General features: G+C 44.2%; 1 protein-coding gene across 2 annotated transcripts in view; it reads left to right on the top strand.

The window, feature by feature from the left end:
• The first annotated feature begins 1,487 nt into the window (after window positions 1-1,487).
• TMEM200C (transmembrane protein 200C) overlaps window positions 1,488-20,265 on the top strand; it is a 29,999-nt gene continuing 11,221 nt past the window's right edge. The window contains exons 1-2 of one of the 2 annotated variants that reach the window (XM_066353200.1): window positions 1,488-1,933; window positions 4,802-7,017. In XM_066353200.1, the coding sequence (XP_066209297.1) occupies window positions 4,896-6,818 (1,923 nt within the window). In that variant the 5' untranslated portion in view covers window positions 1,488-1,933; window positions 4,802-4,895 and the 3' untranslated portion in view covers window positions 6,819-7,017. Of the gene's footprint in view, window positions 1,934-4,801; window positions 7,018-20,265 lie in introns of those variants that run through there. The other variant, XR_010747402.1, reaches the window with a different exon arrangement.

Here is a 20,265-nt window from a genome sequence, read left to right as displayed (position 1 = left end):
AACAAGCAGGTGCAGGGGTTCGTTTTGGGAAACACTTCTCCTCCATCCCTTTCTGCCTCCCCACCACCTCCATTCCCCCCTCATATATTATTGTACACATTCATTTCTTTTAACCCGTAAATGTTTATGCTTTTATTGTTCTTTATGAAAAGTGTATGCTCTAGCTTTAAACACAGGTGAATGCTGTGTACATGGAGAAGCTTATCTTGTAACTGGATCTGTGGGCACTAAAGCTCCCCTGTGTGGGTTCTGTGACCCCTTGAACAGCAAAACTCAGAATATACATCGGACACCTCCCCCCCCCCCCCCCCCGGCACACATACACCAAAGCATTTCTGTCTGGACCCCAAAGTTGAGACAGCACTTCTTTATCTGCTCTTCTGTTGCTTTCTTCCTGAATCCTGGCTGCCTCGTTTCAATAGATAGTTAAAATCTTTCTTATCTTCTCAATAACTCCATGGGGAAATTCCACTTTGAAATTTTCTTTTCCCTGTCATTTTTACTTTACAGTTGAGAGGCCAGGGATGGGCTGCGAAACAGGATCTCTCTCCCTCTCGCATTTAAAAAATGACGTAGAGAGTTTGGACATCCTCCCTACCCCCACCACTCTCTGCTTCTAACCCCGATTCCTGCAAAATTATAGTTTTCCTTTTCATGCTTGTTGGTTACCGCAAGGCTTAGGCGCCGGAGAGGATGCCCAAGGAAGAGCCTGGAAGCGATTCTAATCTCCGACCAGCCCCAGCTGCCCGCGCAGAGGCCGAAGTCCGGAGGAGACCTGTCACAAAGCCCGGCTTCCCTGGAGCGCGAGGGCAGGCGACAGGCAGCCACGACTCCCGCGCAGCGCCCAGCTTGGCAGGGGCGGCTCCACTCCGGCCCCGAGTTTGCTGGGGGACAACTTACTGTGTCCGCTGCGCTTCTGCACTGCAAACTCCCAAACGGGAGGGGGGGAAAAGCAAAGGCTGTGTCGTATCCAAAAGTAGAAGCAACAAAAGAAAGAAGGGAGGGAAGGAGACGAGGGCACTACCCCTCTCTCACCCAAGAGCGTCCCTCGGATGCAGAAGGGGGGACCCTGGGGAGTGGCGGCCCTTTCTTTGGGCCCTCTCTGGTCCGCTGCTCAGACAGGTAGTTGGATGAAAAAGAACAAAGCTCCCAGGGCAGGCTGGCGGCGGTCCCCGGGCGCCCCCGGGGCGGGGAAGGCCGAGGCCGAGGCCCCAGCGCCCAGTCTTTCCCGCGCGCGTCCCCAGACCCCGGGCCCTCGTGCCCAGCGCCGGCCCCCTCCTCGGGCTGCCCTCCCGCCTCCCGGTCCTCAGAGAAGCGGTTCTTCCGAAGGGACGAGCCGCCGGCAGGAGAAGTGGAGGGCGGGGGCGGAGGGAGGCCGGCGGCGCCGGGGGGGCCCGGGGCCGAGGCGCGGGGCGGGGCGGGGGGCGGGGGCGCCCCTGCTGCGCGCCAGCGGGTGCCGGCTGCCAGCCTGCAGCGATTTCCCTGTGTCATGGCTCCGGTCTCTTAGCAACAGCTGCCGGTCCGGCCGCCCCGAGGCGCGCGAGCGGCCGCGGGCTCCACTCCACCCGGCGGAGCCCGGCGCGCCGCAGCCACACAAAAGCGGCGCCCGGCGGCGGGGAGCGCGGCGGGAGGACGCGCGCAGGGCCAGCGGAGCGGCGGCCGGGAGAGCGGCTTGCGGTCAGGATGCGGGGTGCGGAGGACCTGACACTTCTTGGAAACTCTTGGAAATGGCTCCCGCCACAGCGCCGGAGGGGGCTGCGAACCTGGGGCGGGCGCGCGCCCCCGCGGGGCTGCTGAGCCGCGCTCGGAGGCTGGGCCCCGAGGCGCTGTCCCTGCGCTCCGCCAGCGGCTCCGGCTGAAAAAGTTTCTCCATGGTTCCTTTGTGTCTCCCGAGCGCCCGATCGCCGGCCCCGAGCTGCCCCATTCTTTCCGGGTAAGTGAGCGATATTGTTTGCTTCTAGTGCTGCCATTTTGAACAATTCTGTCTGTTCTCAGCCCCCGAGCCGCCCCTTCGCCCCACTCGTGCCTGGAGCCCGGGTCCCCCGGACGGGTGTTCGGAGAGAGTCCTTTTCCTGGGCGGGCTCTACGGGATGAGCTGCCCAGAAAAAGCGAGTTCAGGATTGTCCTCACTTCTGCTTGCCTGTCTTCTTTCCAGAGGCGGACTCCCAGCTGCTGCACTCATGTGACTTCAACAGAAATAAGCAGACGGAAAAGCAGGGAAAGGGGCTCGCTGCTCTGCCAATGAGGGAGTGGGGGTCGAGGACCCGGGTTGAGTCTGGGGCAGGGGCAGGGGCGCTCCCAGCCTATGGGCTCTGAGGCTCTCACACGGAGCGAGGCTTAATCCATCATGAGCCGAGAACTTGAATGTCTCCCTTGGAAGCAGTTGTATTTTTAGACATTCCCCCATCCTCCATTCCTAAACCGCCGAAAGACCAGCACCGGGCAGTACATTGCAAGGGTAGCCAACCTCGACTTTTAAGTTTGTTTTCTTTCATTATATGTATATATTAAAGCCTCAAAGGTCGGTCTTCCATGACACCTGACCGTGGTCAGTATTTCGTGTCAGATAATGGCACATTAATTAGAAAGGAGTCCAGCCTTCAACAGAGCTGAAGGAATAACAAACTAGGGAGTTAATTACTAGCTATTAAACTAATTTTCAAGATCTTATGTAAACGATGGTTGAAATTCATTCCAATCTTCCTTATGTTCTACCCAGAGCCAGCGCTGATTTCTGAGGAGAAATACATGGTGGGGGCCTTAATCCCAGACACCCAGCATCCTGGTACACCTTACCAATGCCCAACATAATGATAGCCTCTCTCTCTCTGCCCGGGCGAGCCACCCTACCAACTGAGCCTAATTTTGTTTCTAAAATGTCTGGCTCCTAAATCCTTCTTAAAATAACCACAGATCTCCAGATGAGATGCTGGAGTCTAGGGATCACTGAAAACACCAGTCTCTGTGTTACAACTACATAATAAACGTGTTTATTTGGGGGCTGTCAGATGGACAGTAAGCTACTCTGTTTTTCGTGGGTTATTTTCTTTTAATAGTCTGTACTTATTGGGGCAGCTCCTTCTTAAAACAAAATTAGAAAGGGTCATAGATGTATTCTCTCGACTGACCCCTCTCTAACCTACCTAGCATTTCTCCTGACTGAAAACCAAATAAATTCCAAGGAGATATTGATCTGCAAACATTGTAAAGAGCTGATTACCATTTCCTTTTCCCCCAGTAGAGAAAAGATCCTGCCTATATGGATATAATGGAAGGACTAGAGGACCAAAGCTCTTCACCCAGGCACCAATGAAAAGCAAAATTCTACCTAAGCTGCTCCACATTTTCAAAGGGCAATTTATTCTAAAACATGAATTGTTTTTTATAAAGGATAAAATGCCAAAAGGCTCGTGAGTGATATCTAAGCCTTTCAAATTTTATCATCTCTATTATAAGAGAGAACACAACCAGTGGAACGCACACACACACACAAATGTTTTACTCTGGGGATTCAGAAGGATTTAAAATTATAGAAGCTACCAGATATCCACAAAGACACATCTACATTTTCCTAACCTCGGCTTTATTATAAACAACTAAACTTCCTATAGGAGAGTCCAGTCCACTGATGGTTGTCATCCTCACTTCCCTAAAATGACTTCATGAGAAACAGATCGAAGAAACAATTCTCACTTGGGGAAATGTCATTTTAGAAATCATTATGCTGTACTTAGTGAATTGCCTACTTATTTGAATTTGGGGATTCTGAAGTGTTAGCACATTAATAAGGGGTCAGAAAGCTGTTACTGGCAAGTGAATTTTTTTAAGGTGGTAATTTTCCTACAGGAGAAAGAAATTTTTCTCTGGAAGAGCCTAAGGACCTCTCAAATTCCCTGAAGAGATGTAGCATAGGATACCTATAAGGGAGTTCGTCGGAGGGAGCAGAGGAGGCCAGAAGGAAGAGTTCAGTTATATAACTGGTTACTAGAACTAGATATTCCACCCCAAGAAACTGTCCAGATGTTGCAGAAAAGAGATGAGGGGTGGGGAGAAAGATTGTGAGAGGGATCTACCTGCCTTTACGTGTAGGAACAGTAATAGGTGGAAGATGACTTTGTGCAGATATTTATTGCCAGAGTGTTAACACCTCTCTCTGGGGTTCTCCCAGCAATGGACTCTCTATTAATTACCTGAGGCAAATAAGCTGTCTGTCTGCCAGCTTACATATGACCTTTAATTTTCCTCCGGTAAAATGAATCACTCGTCTTTATAACATAGTAACTTTTGTGGCTATTTTGGTAACTTTGGGCTGAACCTTGACGAATTCTTGGCTTAGGTGGAAAGTGGAAACTCCTGGGGCGGCTCCCTAGGGAATCTTCTGCTTCCGGCAGGACAAAGGGAATGGCTTTTGCCTGGAAAGTCCTCAACGACTACTTTGAGTCCCCACATTTAGTTTCTCCTAATGGTCAGAACGCTGTTGACTGCCAGCCAGGAAGGTTTGAAATGAGCAAGCTGTAATATTACCTACAGAGTGTGTGTGTGAATAGAGGCATGGGGGAGAGAAGACGGCTCCGCTTAATGTGCTTTTATCATCTCCTATTAATTAATGCAACCATGCTTCTCTTCCCTAGTCCATCTACCGCACCCCCTGGTCTCTATATGCCGCACTCCCGTTGGTGGTCAAGACCCTGGCGTGGGTGGGCACGTACGTGGAGGGATGGGGGAGCGGGACAGTTGGCAGCGCGTGGCACGTTGCTGCAGCCAAGCCTATGCCCTCTGACTGACTTCCTCTGCTTTGCAGCAGGAGGAGGTGGCGGAGCAGCTAGTGGGCAGCTGGCGCCCCCCCTGCACAAGCCTCCGCCCCAGGGGCTATCCCTGCGCTCCACCGGCTCGCCATGATCGCCACCGGCGGCCTACTGAGGATTTCCGCCCGGAAGCAGGATCCCCTTCGTCCCCCGAGTCAGGTTCCCAAGCGCAAGCGGAAAGCCAAGAAGAGGCGCAAGAACGATGTGGTGGTGGTGAAAGGCAAGCTGAAGCTGTGCTCCGTGTCTGGGCTCATCGCCCTCTGCGGGATCCTAGTGCTGCTGGTGGGCATAGCCATGGCGGTGGTGGGCTACTGGCCCAAGGCCAACGAGGCCAACAGGGAGGGAGGGAAACAGCCCCCGCCCGCGAGCAGTGGCCACCGCATCCCAACCACGACCAACAGCAGCAGCAGTGGCAGCAAAAACCGGTCCAAGGGCCACCTGGGAACTGTGCGGGGTGTCAACTCCAGTTCCGTGGGCGCACCCCGGAGCACGCCCCCAGCACGTCCCACCGCCCCTCCTCCGGCCTCCTCCGCGTCGGTGGGTTTCTTCTTCCGCGTCCTCTCTGGCTACCTGCACTCAGATAAGCTCAAGGTCTTTGGGCCCCTCATCATGGGCATCGGCATCTTCCTCTTCATCTGCGCCAACGCGGTGCTCCACGAGAACCGAGACAAGAAGACCAAGATCATCAACCTGAGGGATCTCTACTCCACGGTCATCGACGTGCACAGCCTCCGGGCCAAAGACCTGGCCGCTGCCGCGGCCGCCGCCGCCGCCGCCGCCGCCTCCTCGTCCTCGGCACCCACCTCAGCGCCCCCCGGGGCCCCGCCACTCAACGGCTTCCTCAGCTACGTGCAGTCGCGGGGCCTGGAGCTGAAGCCTGGGAGCTGCGGCGGCGCCGGGGACGCCTTCGGGGCAGCAGCTATGCTGGCCCGGGGCTCGTGGCCCCAACCCGCAGGGCTGGGCGGGGGCAGCAGAGGGGCCGGGGCCACCGCCTCCCCACCAGACCTGGCCTCTTCCCCACGCTGCCCGCGGGAGCCCCCGAGCCTGGCAGAGGCCGTGTACAGCATCTACCGCGAGCGCTCGTGCGAGGCTGGCCGTCGCCGGGCTGCCGCTGCCGCTGCTGCGGCCGCTGCTGCCACCGCCACCGCCACCGCGGCCGCCAGCAGCAGCGGCAGCCTGGCGCCCTGCAGCCCGCGCGAGAGCTGGGGGCGCCAGAGCACCGCCAGCTCTCTCGTGGGCTCCTCCCTGAGCGCCTTTGCGCTACTACCCTTGCAAGGGGATCACGACGCGGACGGAGAGGTGGAGGGCGCGAGCTGCAGCTGGCAGAGATCGCCTGGGGAACGTGGATCCCGGGAGATCCCGCGGAGTGAGCTCGACTTGAGCTTGACGGAACTCCAGGGTGACCCGGCGGCTGGCGCGCGCTGGGCGCGCAGACAGCTGGAGGAGCCCGGGGGCGCAGCGGCGACGCACACCACCAGGGGGCAGAGCGGCCAGCTGCCCAGGACCGGCAAGTACTGGGCTCTGCGACGCCGCAGCACCAGCGTGCTCCCGGACTACCGCGCACCGCTGTCCCCAGAGCCCCCGCCCTCTCCGCAAAGCGCGGACCTGGAGGACCTGGACTCGAACCGTCAGTCCAAAGTCGTCTCCCCTTCGCCCCCTTTGCGATTGGAGGAGTCGCCCCCCGCCACTCTGGGCTCGCCAAGCTCCCAGTCCGAAGACCCATCCTGCAGCAATAAGGGCTACACCCCACTGCAGGAGGCCGGCACCTCTGTGGAGTCAGTTGTGGACGCAGTAGACAAGAAAACTCAAGACTGTGAGGCCACCACTGACCAGGGTGCGGAGGAACAGAGCCCTCCAGAGAGGCCCCCGGAAGATCCCAGCCAAGGGCCAGCCACGGCCCAGCCACCTCAGCCGGTGCAGAGGCAGTTTACAAACAAGGAGAAACTCTTCATGATTTCGAGGTCTCACGCCATAGGGGGAGAGGATAGAGAACTGGAAAGTACTGGCATTTAGGGAAAGAGGGAGGAAGGGGGGAAAGGAGTGAGAAAATATGCCCACTGAATCCGAATTTAACAGTTCCCTCTTTCCGTGTGGACTTATCCGAGGAAATCTTCCAATACCCAAAGAGCTGCAGAACGTTATCCTTGAATTGTGTTCACAAGGTTCTTGTAGATAACTCCAAGCAATTTTTTCTTAAAAAAAAAAAAGCAAACTAGTCTTTTATGTCCGATGGTGATTGTATGTTCCATGCAAACCAAATGTATGAAAAAGTCAGCAATCTAGTTCATTAGATAAAATGCTCTTAATTTTCTTAGGATCAAAATAATATATTTTTGACAGTAACTGTGCACTTAAACTTTTTCCTTTGGAAATCCTTATTTCCCTAAGCCGTGTACTCTGCCGCTGGTTATGTCCATAGCTGCTTGTGAATGACAAGCCTTTTTTTCCCTATGCTTTTGTGGAGCATAGAAGGTTTTGACTAGTTCTCTCAGAACTGATATTACTAAATGAAGTTAAAGCCAGAAGCATGAGTATGTCAAGAAAGAGCGTTTTCCCTGCCCCACCCCACCTCTGCTCATCCAACTGCCCAAAGGCCTTTTTATTTTTAAAAAGGATATATACTTTTTGCTACTAGCGTGGCTGATGGAGAGGGAGGGGGCCAGCATCTGGGCGGACTGTTACATTCCTAAAGTCACTATAAATGATACTTTATTGAGTATTATCATAACTGTATTGCAAATAGCATTAACATTAAAAATCTTTTTTAATAAAAAAGGTTTCCAAACAAACACTTACACATAATATTGCCTCATTTTGCCTTGAAACTAATGCTTCTAACACACATTAAACATTTAGCAGTTTGGCTACTAAATCTAAAATATTTTGTGAAGACGCTGCTACTGTGATTGTAGTTACTGTTGCCAAAGCACCATCATAACTCAATCAATTTCCAGTATATTTTTAACTTTTCAATATAGGTAGTGACCATTTGGGAATTTCTTTTTCAAATAGAACGAAACCTTAAATAAATAGTAATTTTCAATAATACTTCTAGTTTACCTCAAAGTATTAATTTACAGAGTACCAGGCTTAATATTCCCAATTCATACTCTTGGAGTTGACTATTTGACTTTTAAAGTTCATAATCTTTAATCCATGGCTTAAATAAACTAAAAGATGTTTTAATAATTTGGTAGATTTTTATACCTGATTTTACTAGAAGTCAGTGAGTTATAATTTTCAGAACAGTAGACAAATAATGTATCATTTTGATGCCCCTTGCCTTTGAATGTGAGCCTGTATTGGAAACAGTATTTTTATTTTTTTTCAGCCATTTGGATGCAAGTTCTGCAGGTTGCACACAGCCAAGGCTATCATTGCAAGAGGTTAAGATAGCGAATTTGAAGGAAAATCCTGTCAAAGATGAGTCATGTTGGTCCCCGCGGGTGAAGCAGTGGATCCAGAGGGGAGAGTGAAGGTGTGAGAGTGAAACTGGACCCCCACTTTCAGCATGTGCTAGCTGCATAGCTTTGAACAAGTCACAGTGCTGGGTCTCAATCATTGGATCTGTAAAATGGGAACAACTAGTCATACTACATAGATTTACGAGGTAAGGGACAAAGACCTATAAGTACAGAGCTGAGCAGAGCACTTGGCTCAGAGTATGTTCTCAGTAAATGGTGGTTATTGTAATTATAGCGTAATATATTGTCTGAATGCATGCTGTAGAAGAATGGGACTTCCCTTAACCTGAGCTCGAGAAAGCTTCTGCTAAAATTTGGACCATCCGCTTATCTGTATAACCTTAAGTCACTTAGTCCCTCTAGGTCTCTGGTGAATGAAACGATCTCTATGATTGGGTTCAACTCTGAAAGCTTTACCTAAATTCAGGGTATTTGTTTTGTCCTGTGTATAATCATATATTTGTACATACAACATTGCAAAGTGACTATATGTAATAAACTACCATTTACTGTAACTAACATTCAGTAATCAATGTTAAAGAACCTACTTTATCCCCACATTGAATCTGGATTAAGCTAATAACTCACTTTAAAGCTGTGGACTAATTCATTTGGCTCTTCTGTATAGCAAAAGTGATTTCCCACTAGTAAGAGTGGCAAGCAAGTGTAATCAGACCTCCAGGTAGTGTTAAATTTTAAGCCTCCATTGTTTTATCACTTAAATTTTTATTCAAATTTCCTTAGTCTTCCTTCTTTATTATCTTGCATCCTGAGTAATTTCCATACTTTATGATGAGTTGTTTAAATTACTGAGTAATTAACATACTGTATGAATGAGTTGTTTAAAAGGAAAAACAAGTTCTAGTGCTCTAAAATGCTGTTTCCAGTCCTCAGAAAATGCACTGCAAGATATTTAGCAAAGAATAACACCACTACCTCTTTAACTAAAGAAAGGTAGTCAGATTAATATATCTAGCCCTTTCGAACTTTAGAAAATCCAGTCCAGCCAATTGACTAGACTTAATGATACCGATTGCCTAGTTAATTTACTCAGGTTAAATAAAAACTAGCTCATATTGATCTTGTGGACACAGACCCTCTGAAATTAAGTAACTCCACTGAACTAATCTAGTTTAGTCTCAAGTCACACCTACCTTAACCATTGAGCAATTTAAGTGGAGTTGTCGCTCCTGAAGATAAAAAGGATGAACCCAATTTTCCAAATCTTGAGGAGCTCGGATTTCATTAGATCCTAGAAAGAACAGCAATGACAACAGCTGGAATTCCCGATCTTCCCTTTCTTAGGAGAAAAGGTCTTCTGCAATAGTAATAATGCTCAATGTTACTACTTCCATGGCCAAGGTCTGTTATACATACTCTACACATTTTATTCCAATTACTCCTCACGGTAACTCTACTGAAGGAGGATTGTTATTATCCCCATTTTAGAGAGAAAGCTGCTCAGATCAGAACGAAGAAGGACTTGCCCAGGGGACACAGCTGATGAATGGCTGAATGAGAAACTAGAGTGTTGAGAATTATCTGGACCTAGTGGCAGATGCTGAGCTGAAACTGTCACTTGTGGAGATCAACAAAATACTGTGTACATATTTAGTCTACTACTAGATTCTTTTTCCCCAAAACCATTCTTGCAGATAAGTAGAAAGTGTTAGAACGTACAGCCAGTTTAAATGCTGGAGTTTGTATTGGAGTCTTCAGACTGGCAGATAAAGCTTTTTTTCCTGCTTGAGACTCTGCAGGGTTTGTTACACCAAATCAATAAAACTACTAGAAGGGATTTTAGAGATTATGGAATCCCCCCCCCCCCGCTGCCACGCATTATTTTTAAATGAGGTTGCTAAAAATTATCAATAGAAAGATGGAGTCATTTGTTCAAAGGCAAACAGCAATGGCAGAACTAGAATGTTAAAATAGTTGCAATAATTGGCATATGCATTGCCCCCCCCCATTTTTTTTTCTGGCATACTAGCTGGGCAAGCTACTCAAATCTCTCTCTCTCTCTCTCTCTCTCAATTTCCTTTCCCATTCAGTAGGAATAATAATGGTACCTACCTCTCAGGATTGGAGAAAGAATTTGTTTATATGAATTAATACCTGTTTAGAGTACTTACAAGAGGCTTGGCACATAGAGAGTGTTATAAAAAGTTTTTTTTAGTTTTATTTAAAATAGAATTAGCAATTAATTCCATGTGGCCTTTTTTATTAATAGAATAATGTTAGATTTAAAAATCTAAAGTGTAAGGCAACATAGCTAAATGGTTCAAAGTGTGACTTAGATACAACTACTGCTGGGCTTCCACATTTGTTGAATGGAGATAAGTAATAGCATCTGGCTCATGGAATCCTTTATTTAAATGAGGACTAAATAAACGAATAATACACTTATCTTAGAACAACTCCTGGCACAAATGAAGCTTTCAGTAAATGTTAATTCCTATTATCAAGGCAAAATACAGAAAAGTAATTAATCGGCTAAATTTACTACTTAATTTTTAGAGGCAACCATAAAAGTACTATATTGAAAAATCTTTAAAATTTAAGTATATTTAAAAAAAAGAGAGAGAGAGACCTTAGAAATGAGTTCTCAGGCTGCTACCATGCCCTCAATAGAACATGGAAATAATGAGAGCTAGATAGATAGATACTCCTCATGGTCCTGTGATCAAAATATTGTAAAACGATGAGTGATGCCCAAGCTGGCTTACGTGGCTGTATCTGGTCATGATTATTCCATCTCCATTTATTGAGGCTGGTCATATCAGAAAGGCCACGCTGAGCAGGGAGAAGGAATCCAGGAAGATCTGAGGTGTGTGTTCATTTATTGAAATTGTCCAGACAGAAGATTTTTTAATACTAATTTTCTATCGAGTTATTCTGAGTTCTTTGTAAAGATGCAGTCTTGAAAACCTTTTTGAATTAGACAACTTTTGAAAAACTCTCGCACAACAGAAAATCGGAACAAACTAAGTATATGCATTTTTTATTTTGATCAGAAAAGTATTTTTGTCAAGATATAGAAATAATTTTACAGTGAAATAGAGAATAGAATTGATATTTGTATTCTATAGACCCAGGCTATTGCTTTATTTTTAATTTTTAATTTTTGGCTTAAAATCATTGGATGAATATTTATGCTAAGGTTTTGAATAACTAACTGTAAAGCATCTAAGATTTTTTTCCCTCTCTAGGGAAATCATCTTTTAGGTTTGTTTCTTTAAAATTAATGACTTAGAATAGATATGAAAGTTTTAACATGTTTTTAATATTGTCTTCACAAGGTGAAGAGTCCATTTGCTCTAACAGCTACCTTCACTCTCCAAACACCTGGTGTGTGTGCTAGCAATGTCTCTCTGTGTCAGAAAGGCAATGGCTGGCGTTAGGTGCCTGTGGGCATGAGCAATAGGAATACTATAAATGGCTGCCCTCCTGGAAAGTTAACTGTTACATCCCAGGAGACAGGCCACAGCAGACACAAAGTGAATTTTATAAGTTTTATTGTAAACCTGCACAGGGACTGCAGGCAACCCATGCAAGGGAGCACTGCAGCCCCCCCAAACCTGCGCAGGGATGCAGGTAACCCACACAGGGGAACACTGCAGCCCCCCAAACCTGCGCAGGGGTGAGCTCAGGTGGTAGTCACCAGAGTCACACCGAGCGCCTACAGTCTAGGGGTTTTTATAGCGTAGCAAGTAAGCGGTTCATACAGAAGCGAATTTTTGCGTTTAGCAATTGGCTAGGGAGGTCGTGCGCAGTTACAGGGGGGGTATTACTCAGTGAATTTCAAACATAAACTTCTGATAAGGGTCTCTGACTCAATGCAGGATGTTGCTGAACTCTTTGTTCTCAGCGTCACAGGGACCTTGTACACTCTTGGCAGCCCCAGCATGTCAGTACTCCCTGAATCTGACATTAACCATCACCCTGAGCCAGGGTACATGAGGGCTTCTGCCCTCTGAAAATATACAGTGTGTGCATAAAGTCATGGTGCACTTTGGACCGGTCACAAGAAAGCAACAAAAGATGATAAAAATGTGAAATCTGCACCAAATAAAAGGAAAACCCTCCCAGTTTCTGTAGGATGATGTGGCAGCATATGCGCATGCACAGATGATGACGTAACACCGTGTATACAGCGGAGCAGCCCACGGCCATTGCCAGTCAAGATGTGGACGGTACAGAGGAAAGTTCAGTGTGTTCTGTGGCTCGCTATATTCGAATCCGTGACCAAAGTGCAACATGAATATCGGCGCATTTATAATGAAGCACCACCACATAGGAATAACATTACTCGGTGGCATAAGTAGTTGAAGGAAACCGGCAGTTTGGTGGAGAAACCCTGTTCTGGTAGGCCATCAGTCAGTGACGAGTCTGTAGAGGCTATACGGGATAGCTACCTAAGGAGCCCTAAAAAATCTGTGCATGAGTCCACATCGAACTGCACTGAATAGGTATGAAACTGGGAAAGTTTTCCTTTTATTTGGTGCAGATTTCACATTTCTATCATCTTTCATTGCTTTCCTGTGACCGGTCAAAAGTGCACCATGACTTTACGGACACACTGTATTCAACTTCAAACTGGCTCCAACCCTTAACTCCATCAACAATGCTAGCCTACAGTATGGTCCTGCCTGACAAACAAGATGTTTGGCTGGTTCATCACTAAGATAAGTTTTTTCTGGTCGTAGTGCTATGGTTAGAAGACTCAGCTTACCCAGATTCACCAAGAGCACCACAAAGCACATGTCTCAATAACCTGTTCTGCTTCACCTGTGCTCTGACCCTACACTGTCACCCAGTCCCACTAAAGGCAAGAAGGTTGACTACCAATCCCAAGGAAGGGAGACAGGGCACAGGCCCAGAGGTAGAAGAAACAGAGAGTCCCTCAAAAGAAACAAAAGTTAGTTAGGTTAAATGTGCTCAGATGCTTTTCTTTCACACATGAGCATGAGGTACTCCTGTTTGTAAATGATTTGTATGTAGACAGGTGCCATACAACGAAACACAGCATCTTTTATTCCTTATAAAATATCCTCTCAGCAAATGCATGGTTGGGCATTAATTTGTATCTTTTTCAATACTGAAGAAATTCGTATAACATTGTATTATTGACGTAAGTCCACCTGATACTAGAAATTGCTAACCATCCGATGTTAAAATAATGTAAAAGAAACTGATGGGCAAATTTAAAAAGATACTTCTACTTTGAAAAACCCAAGTATCTTTAAACTATGTCTATACTTTGAAAGGAAGAAAATACACCAGTTATTAATTATAACTTGTCTATTAGGTCATTTGGAGCAAGACAGGTCAAAAAACTACTTTGTTTCAGTGTAGGACTTTGGTCACTGCACGTGCACACATGTGTGTGCGTGCGTGCATGTGTGTGTATGTGTGTGTGTGAATAATTGCCTTATCACTCCATTTTTTTTATAGACAGAACCTAAAGGAAAATAATTTCACCTATATGAGTAAACTTCGTTAGGTGAAGCTTCTGCCCTTTTGATAAAACATGTAATTCATTTGTGGACCAGTCCAAGGTATATTTTTAACTGCCTATTATGAGTCAGGTAGGCACTGTGCTAGGTGGAAGGGATTACCAGGGGTACCCAAACTTTTTACACAGGGGGCCAGTTCACTGTCCCTCAGACCATTGGAGGGCCAGACTATAAAAAAAACTATGAACAAATTCCTATGCACACTGCACATATCTTATTTTAAAGTAAAAAAAAAAGAAAAAAAAAAAAAAGGGAACAAATACAATATTTAAAATAAAGAACAAGTAAATTTAAATCAACAAACTGACCAGTATTTCAATGGGAACTATGCTCCTCTCACTGACCACCATGAAAGAGGTGCCCCTTCTGGCGGGGGCCCAGATAAATGGCCTCAGGGGGGCCTCATGCGGCCCGCGGGCCGTAGTTTGGGGACCCCTGGATTAAACTATGAGCAAGATACAATTCCAGACCACAGGACCTTGCAGTTGTACTATTGTTGGCACAGGCACATGACCAATAATTTCAACAGAGTACGAATTATGAGAGAGGTATGATATGGACCCTCTCACTGAATCTTGAGAAATGAAGAAAATGTCAGTTAGGTTGAAAAAGGTGGGAAAGGGGTGTCAAACAGTGAAACCAGCAGGAGGCAAGACACAATTTAATAAGCTAGGTTATCAGAAGAGAACTGATATTTGTCTCTTCGCTAGCATCCCCGCGATTGCAGACAAAGTGAGTTATCTATTTTGAAAAAAGAAAAATTAAAAATAGTTGTGATCTTTTTATTTATTTGTCAAAAGATAACCATTTTCTTCTATAAATAATAGAAGCAAATTCGGAATTAAGATTAAAGCGATTTGGGCCTTTAAATATTCAAAATATATATTCTTCCACCATTAGATATTTAATTATACCCCTTTTGTAACTGACCTCAACGAGCAGGACTTTCTAACTGAGAAGTGTCAGTACATTAAACCAAGCTAGCTTTCTGAGCAAGAATGATTTTTTGCTGAATTATATATTGCTTTAAAAGAAGCCTCTAATCTGTGTATGCGGCATGAAGGGATTCCGCCACTGTACCAGGCCATTTGTGTTTCAAAGGTGGATAATGTTGTGCTGATCCCTATGCTATAAGGATTGGAAACAGCATAAGTTTGAAGGCTATTTTATCAGGATGCAGGGAATTTTACAAAATGCAGAATGTATTTCTACGTCAATTTGTAACATCATTTATATCTGAGCAAAACTAATTTAACTTCTTTAATAAAGCATCCCATTCATATGTTTTTCTCACATCTATGTTCATAGCAAAAGGAAAAGTTAGTTTACAAATATCTATGAGAAATGTATGAGTATTCTTTAAGGACTGATGGCAAAAGATGGTGCTTTTTTAATTTCCTTTTTTTTAATTCAGTGAGAAAACGGAAGGCAGAGGCAGACTCCCACATGCTCCCTGATAAAGATCCACCCAGCTAGCCTGCTAGGAGGTGATGCTCTGCCCATCTGGGGCGTTGCTCCATTGCTCAGCAACCAAGCTCTTCTTAGCACCTGAGGCAGAGGCTATGAAACCATCCTCAGTGCCTGGGGCCAACTCACTCCAATTGAGTCATGGCTGCAGGAGGGGAAAGGAGAGAGACAGAGAGACAGAGAGAGAGAGAGAGACAGAGAGGCAGGCAGCAACAGGGGTAGGGTGGAGAAGCAGATGGGCGCTTCACCTGTGTGCCCTGACTGGGAATCGAACCAAGGACATCCACACACCAGGCCGACACTTTACCATTGAGCCAACTGGCCAGGGCTGCTTTTTAATTTCCAAATAGCCAGTCATCAGGGATAGTTTCTGAAATCAGGTGCAGCTAGAATTCTTATTTGGCACTGTATAAATACAGGCTACACTTATTTCACATACAAAGGTGCCAACTAAAAGGCCACAAAAACAAATGAACAAAGGAAAAAACCCTACTTTTCAATACAAATATTTTATTGAAGTATAAAAACAGTAATATTCTGGGTCTTTTAATTCCCCACATTTTGATTTCTTCGAAATTGTTTTAGTGTATAAACGCAGTCAAGGCAAAATATAAAATGTGTTCATGCTTTTCTCTAACCCATGAGTGTGAGAATTTTGCAAAAGCACTTTTTGTTACAGATAACGTTCAACAGATTATCAGTTGCAGTTTTATTATCACAGCCGCTAAATAAGTCTCTCATGGAGATATTTATTGGTGAAGAGTTTAAAATTTGGAAATACTGGTAGATAAAGTGCTGTGTGTAATATGACATGGTAAATGATGTCAGGAAGCAAACAGAATTCTTGAGAGAGTAAGAAAATTCAAAAGACTGATTTAGTGAGCTAAATGCTAATCCTTCTGCATGTTTAACCACACATCTCAATGTGTTTGAAGCTCAAAAGATTACTTCAGTGCTTGTGCATTTGATTGTATAATTTCTTCCATTTGTATTCCTAATTTCATTTCAGCTTCTTGCTTGAGACCATTTCTTGATTTATCAGTCTTGATCACTACCTTACAAAAAATAAATGTATTCTTATAATAATAATAATAATAATAATAATAATAGGGTTAATAATAATAGGGTTAAAAAATACCAAAAGTAATTTGAGTACTTTACTAATAATATAAATATAATTGTTTGTACCCAATTTTTTTTTTTTTTTTATATATTTTTCTGAAGCTGGAAACGGGGAGAGACAGTCAGACAGACTCCCGCATGCGCCCGACCGGGATCCACCCAGCACGCCCACCAGGGGGCGACGGTCTGCCTACCAGGGGGTGATGCTCTGCCGCGACCAGAGCCACTCTAGCACCTGGGGCAGAAGCCAAGGAGCCATCCCCAGCGCCCGGGCCATCTTTGCTCCAATGGCGCCTTGGCTGCGGGAGGGGAAGAGAGAGACAGAGAGGAAGGGGGGGGTGGTGGAGAAGCAAATGGGCGCTTCTCCTATGTGCCCTGGCCGGGAATCGAACCTGGGTCCCCCGCACGCCAGGCCGACGCTCTACCGCTGAGCCAACCGGCCAGGGCTGTTTGTACCCAATTTTTAAGTATCTTCTCACATAGAAAGTAAGTTGAATGATAGATAGCATCTTGAAATGTACTCCCAAAAAACCAAAACAATTAAAGTGCATGTTTGCAACTTCCTCATTCCTTAAATCCCACAGATATCGTACACTAAAAACTTGCTTGTATTTTTATGTTACATTCTAAGTTGAAATACGGGAGTGAGCAACTTCCAAGATTTCTTTTGTTATTAGGTGAATGAAACAGAAATTTAATGATTTTATAACTGCTTTTAAAAACTCCAGCTTTGATTTACTCATACCAATTAAACATAACACATATAAATTGAAGAGAGCACCTGGCCAGCCTGTTAGTATGAATCATCTTAAATGGAAGTACCAAATTCTAGTAAAATAAATAAATAAGTAAAATGATATGAAAAAAAAACAAAAAAACGTATTTCAGCCATGATTAGGGCCAAGAATAAAAATAATCCAGGTTGGTGTGTGGCAATTTCAAATGCAACATAATTTTAAAAAACTATTTAGTGATTATATAACTGTGACAGCCCTGGAAAATGTTAATTAAACTGGTTTACACAATGGTTGAGATATAGAATTATTTATCCATGCTCTCATGTGGAAGAAAAGTGTAAGTACCAATTCTAATAGGCTGTTTTGAATTATAATCCTTGGAACTGGTGGTTGAATGAAGAGCCTTTTCTACCCACTGAAAATTACAAGGTCCCAGGAGTCCCACAGCCCTGCCTCATTTTTCTCTGATTTCATTCATGCATGTTAGGAAGACCAATGTCAACAACAATAAAGACCTATAATTTAATGCCCCCCCCCAATATTAAGCATACTTACTTCACCGAAGAAAGACAGCAATAAGATATTAGGTTGGGTCTCAGAAAGAATAATCCAGCTATTGTATCTTTTGATTTATAAGCTCTCCATACAATCTCAAAGCTGGAAGGGGAGATTGCTGAGGTGAGCCGGAGGGCCTGTTAAAATCTTTTATTACTATAATATACTAAAACTGATGTGAGTGTCTAGTACTGATTTCCATATCTCAGCCTGGAATGATAGATTTGGGAATCAGGCTGTTGAAATAAAAATTAGGGTTGATGATAGAAGTATTACACGAAGGGTACTGGACCAGAGATCTCAGAGATGTGATTAGTGTATGTGCAAACGTGTGCGCTGCTTAACCTACAGAAACATAGAGCAAGAGCATCTTTACAACTTACTACCTTCATTTGAAGTTTGTTAAAAAAGCAACAACAGGGTGTTAAGAAAGCATAGCATAGTAAGGAAACTCTTATTTATTTATTTATTTATTTATTTATTTATTTATTTATATAATTACATTTAACAGGGTGGCATTGGTCAACCAGAGTACATAGATTTAGAGAAAACATCTCCACATCATTTGGACAATCGATTATGTTGTATACCCATCACCCAAAGTCAAATCATCTTCTGTCACCCTATCTTTTGTTTCTCTTTAAGCCCCCATAGTCCTTATGACATAGACTGTAGTCTTAAGAAAATCAACAAATACCAAAACTTAATTTTGGTATTGTAAATTTTATACTGACACAGCAAAGAAAGATTTAAATGACTAGTTTTTGTATTATACTTTGCCTTCCTATTGAATAATTTCTATTCTCATTATGCTTACTATAGTCGATATTATAAGTGGAAGTGGAGACCTGAAAATTGTAGAGCTCTGAGCCTTACCAAATGGGCTTGCAGAGACTGGGGTAAAGCTCTGACAGTGAAATGAACCAAACAAACGTCAACTTTACAGGCACTGAAACTGATTCCAGACCAAATTTTCATAATTAAATTAAAATAAGAATGATTCATTTTGCTCAGTTAATATACAGGCTATTCCTTCCGCACCCCCCCCCCCACTCTAATTTAAAAATTCAGAGATGGTCAAAATAATTTTAAAAGAGCTTATGTTTGTTCTGCTGACAGCTGGGAGTATTTGAAAGGAAATTTGCTAGGAAGAGTACTCAAAACCTCTTCTCAAAGTGTATCATCATCGACATTCCTACGTAGAGGTGCCTGTCACACACTTGAAGTGAACTTGATTTTCTCTCGTCTTTATAGAACTAACCTGTGAACGTCTTGAATTTCAAGGCAGAATATGAGCCTTGTTCACAAAACAAGCAAACACATAGCAATAAGTATTGCAAATTTTATCTTATCACCCTATTTTATGCCTAGGAAAATTTATTTAAATAGTATCATTCATTTTTTACTTCAATTTTGGTTTTCCATAAACCACAATAAAGCGTTCAAGCCTGGGTCTAATTAGCATAAACACGGTGTGAATTTTACCATTGTCAAAGGACAAATCAGTTAACTTAGGTTAAAAACAATTTACTGCGTTTTATTCCTAGTGAATGCCTGTCGACGTTGATTATTCCCAGATCTTCCTTGTACTGTGCAGTCAAACGCTACAAACTCTGTTGAGCAATTTCAAAATCATTTCAACAAGAAGAGTCAGTATTTAAACTATATCAATACCCAATTTCCAGACTGCTTCGTTTAAAATCACTTTCTCATGCATTTATCCTTAGATGACTCAGATAGTGTTACTTCTCTTAGCGTTCTAAAATTTTAGATTTCCCTGCATCTTGCTCCCCCTACTGTTGAATCGATGTATGTACTCCTTAAAGTACAAATAAAGACCACGTTTCAAGGTATTAAATGCTTTCTCTATAAGATGCATGTTCTCTCAGGCTGCCCCCACCCTCACCCCCAGTCAGAATATGAGTTAATATAGATAATAAACAGTTTCTATCACCATTATTCCCATCAGTAACATAAGCTCACTCTGTATTGTTTCTGAATTCTTTCCTGTAGCTAGGTCCACATCCTAGAAAAGTGAACCGATGTCCATTGCCAGAGTCACCGCCAACATCTCTTGACCAGAAGTACTAATACTGGCCACATTACATGCCCACCGCTGTTCTTTTTTATTTGTTCATTTGTTCAGCTAACAGTTATCATAAACCTAATTTTCAGACTTTGTGCTTAACAATGAAGATATTAAGAGAATGTACTTCCTGACCTTGAAATATAAAATATACTCTAGTGCTGGACACTAATAAGTAAATAAATAATTCTAATGTGTGACAGGTGGAGGCTGTTTGTGTGTGTGTGTGTATCATAGTTGTTAAGAATATGAATTTTCAGCTCTGAGCTAGCCCTAAATATATTCTCACTTGCTAAATAGGACATTTGTACTCACTTCAGGAGGTTTTTATGAGGAATAAATGATATAAATGATATCAGATATATAAGGTCCTGTGTTTGACATGTAGTAGGTGCTCAATAAATGCCAGCTGTTATTATTACTAGTCAATAATGACACTCTAATCAGCAGCAGCTATCTAGGTTTCTTACGGAAGGCACTCTTCCTTCAAACACTCGCTACTCAGACTTCTTT

The sequence above is a fragment of the Saccopteryx leptura genome, chromosome 11, assembly GCF_036850995.1.
Source record: "Saccopteryx leptura isolate mSacLep1 chromosome 11, mSacLep1_pri_phased_curated, whole genome shotgun sequence".
Classification (NCBI taxonomy): Eukaryota; Metazoa; Chordata; class Mammalia; order Chiroptera; family Emballonuridae; genus Saccopteryx; species Saccopteryx leptura.
Note: the sequence above shows the minus strand (reverse complement) of the source record. Positions and strands in the feature narration are given on the sequence as shown.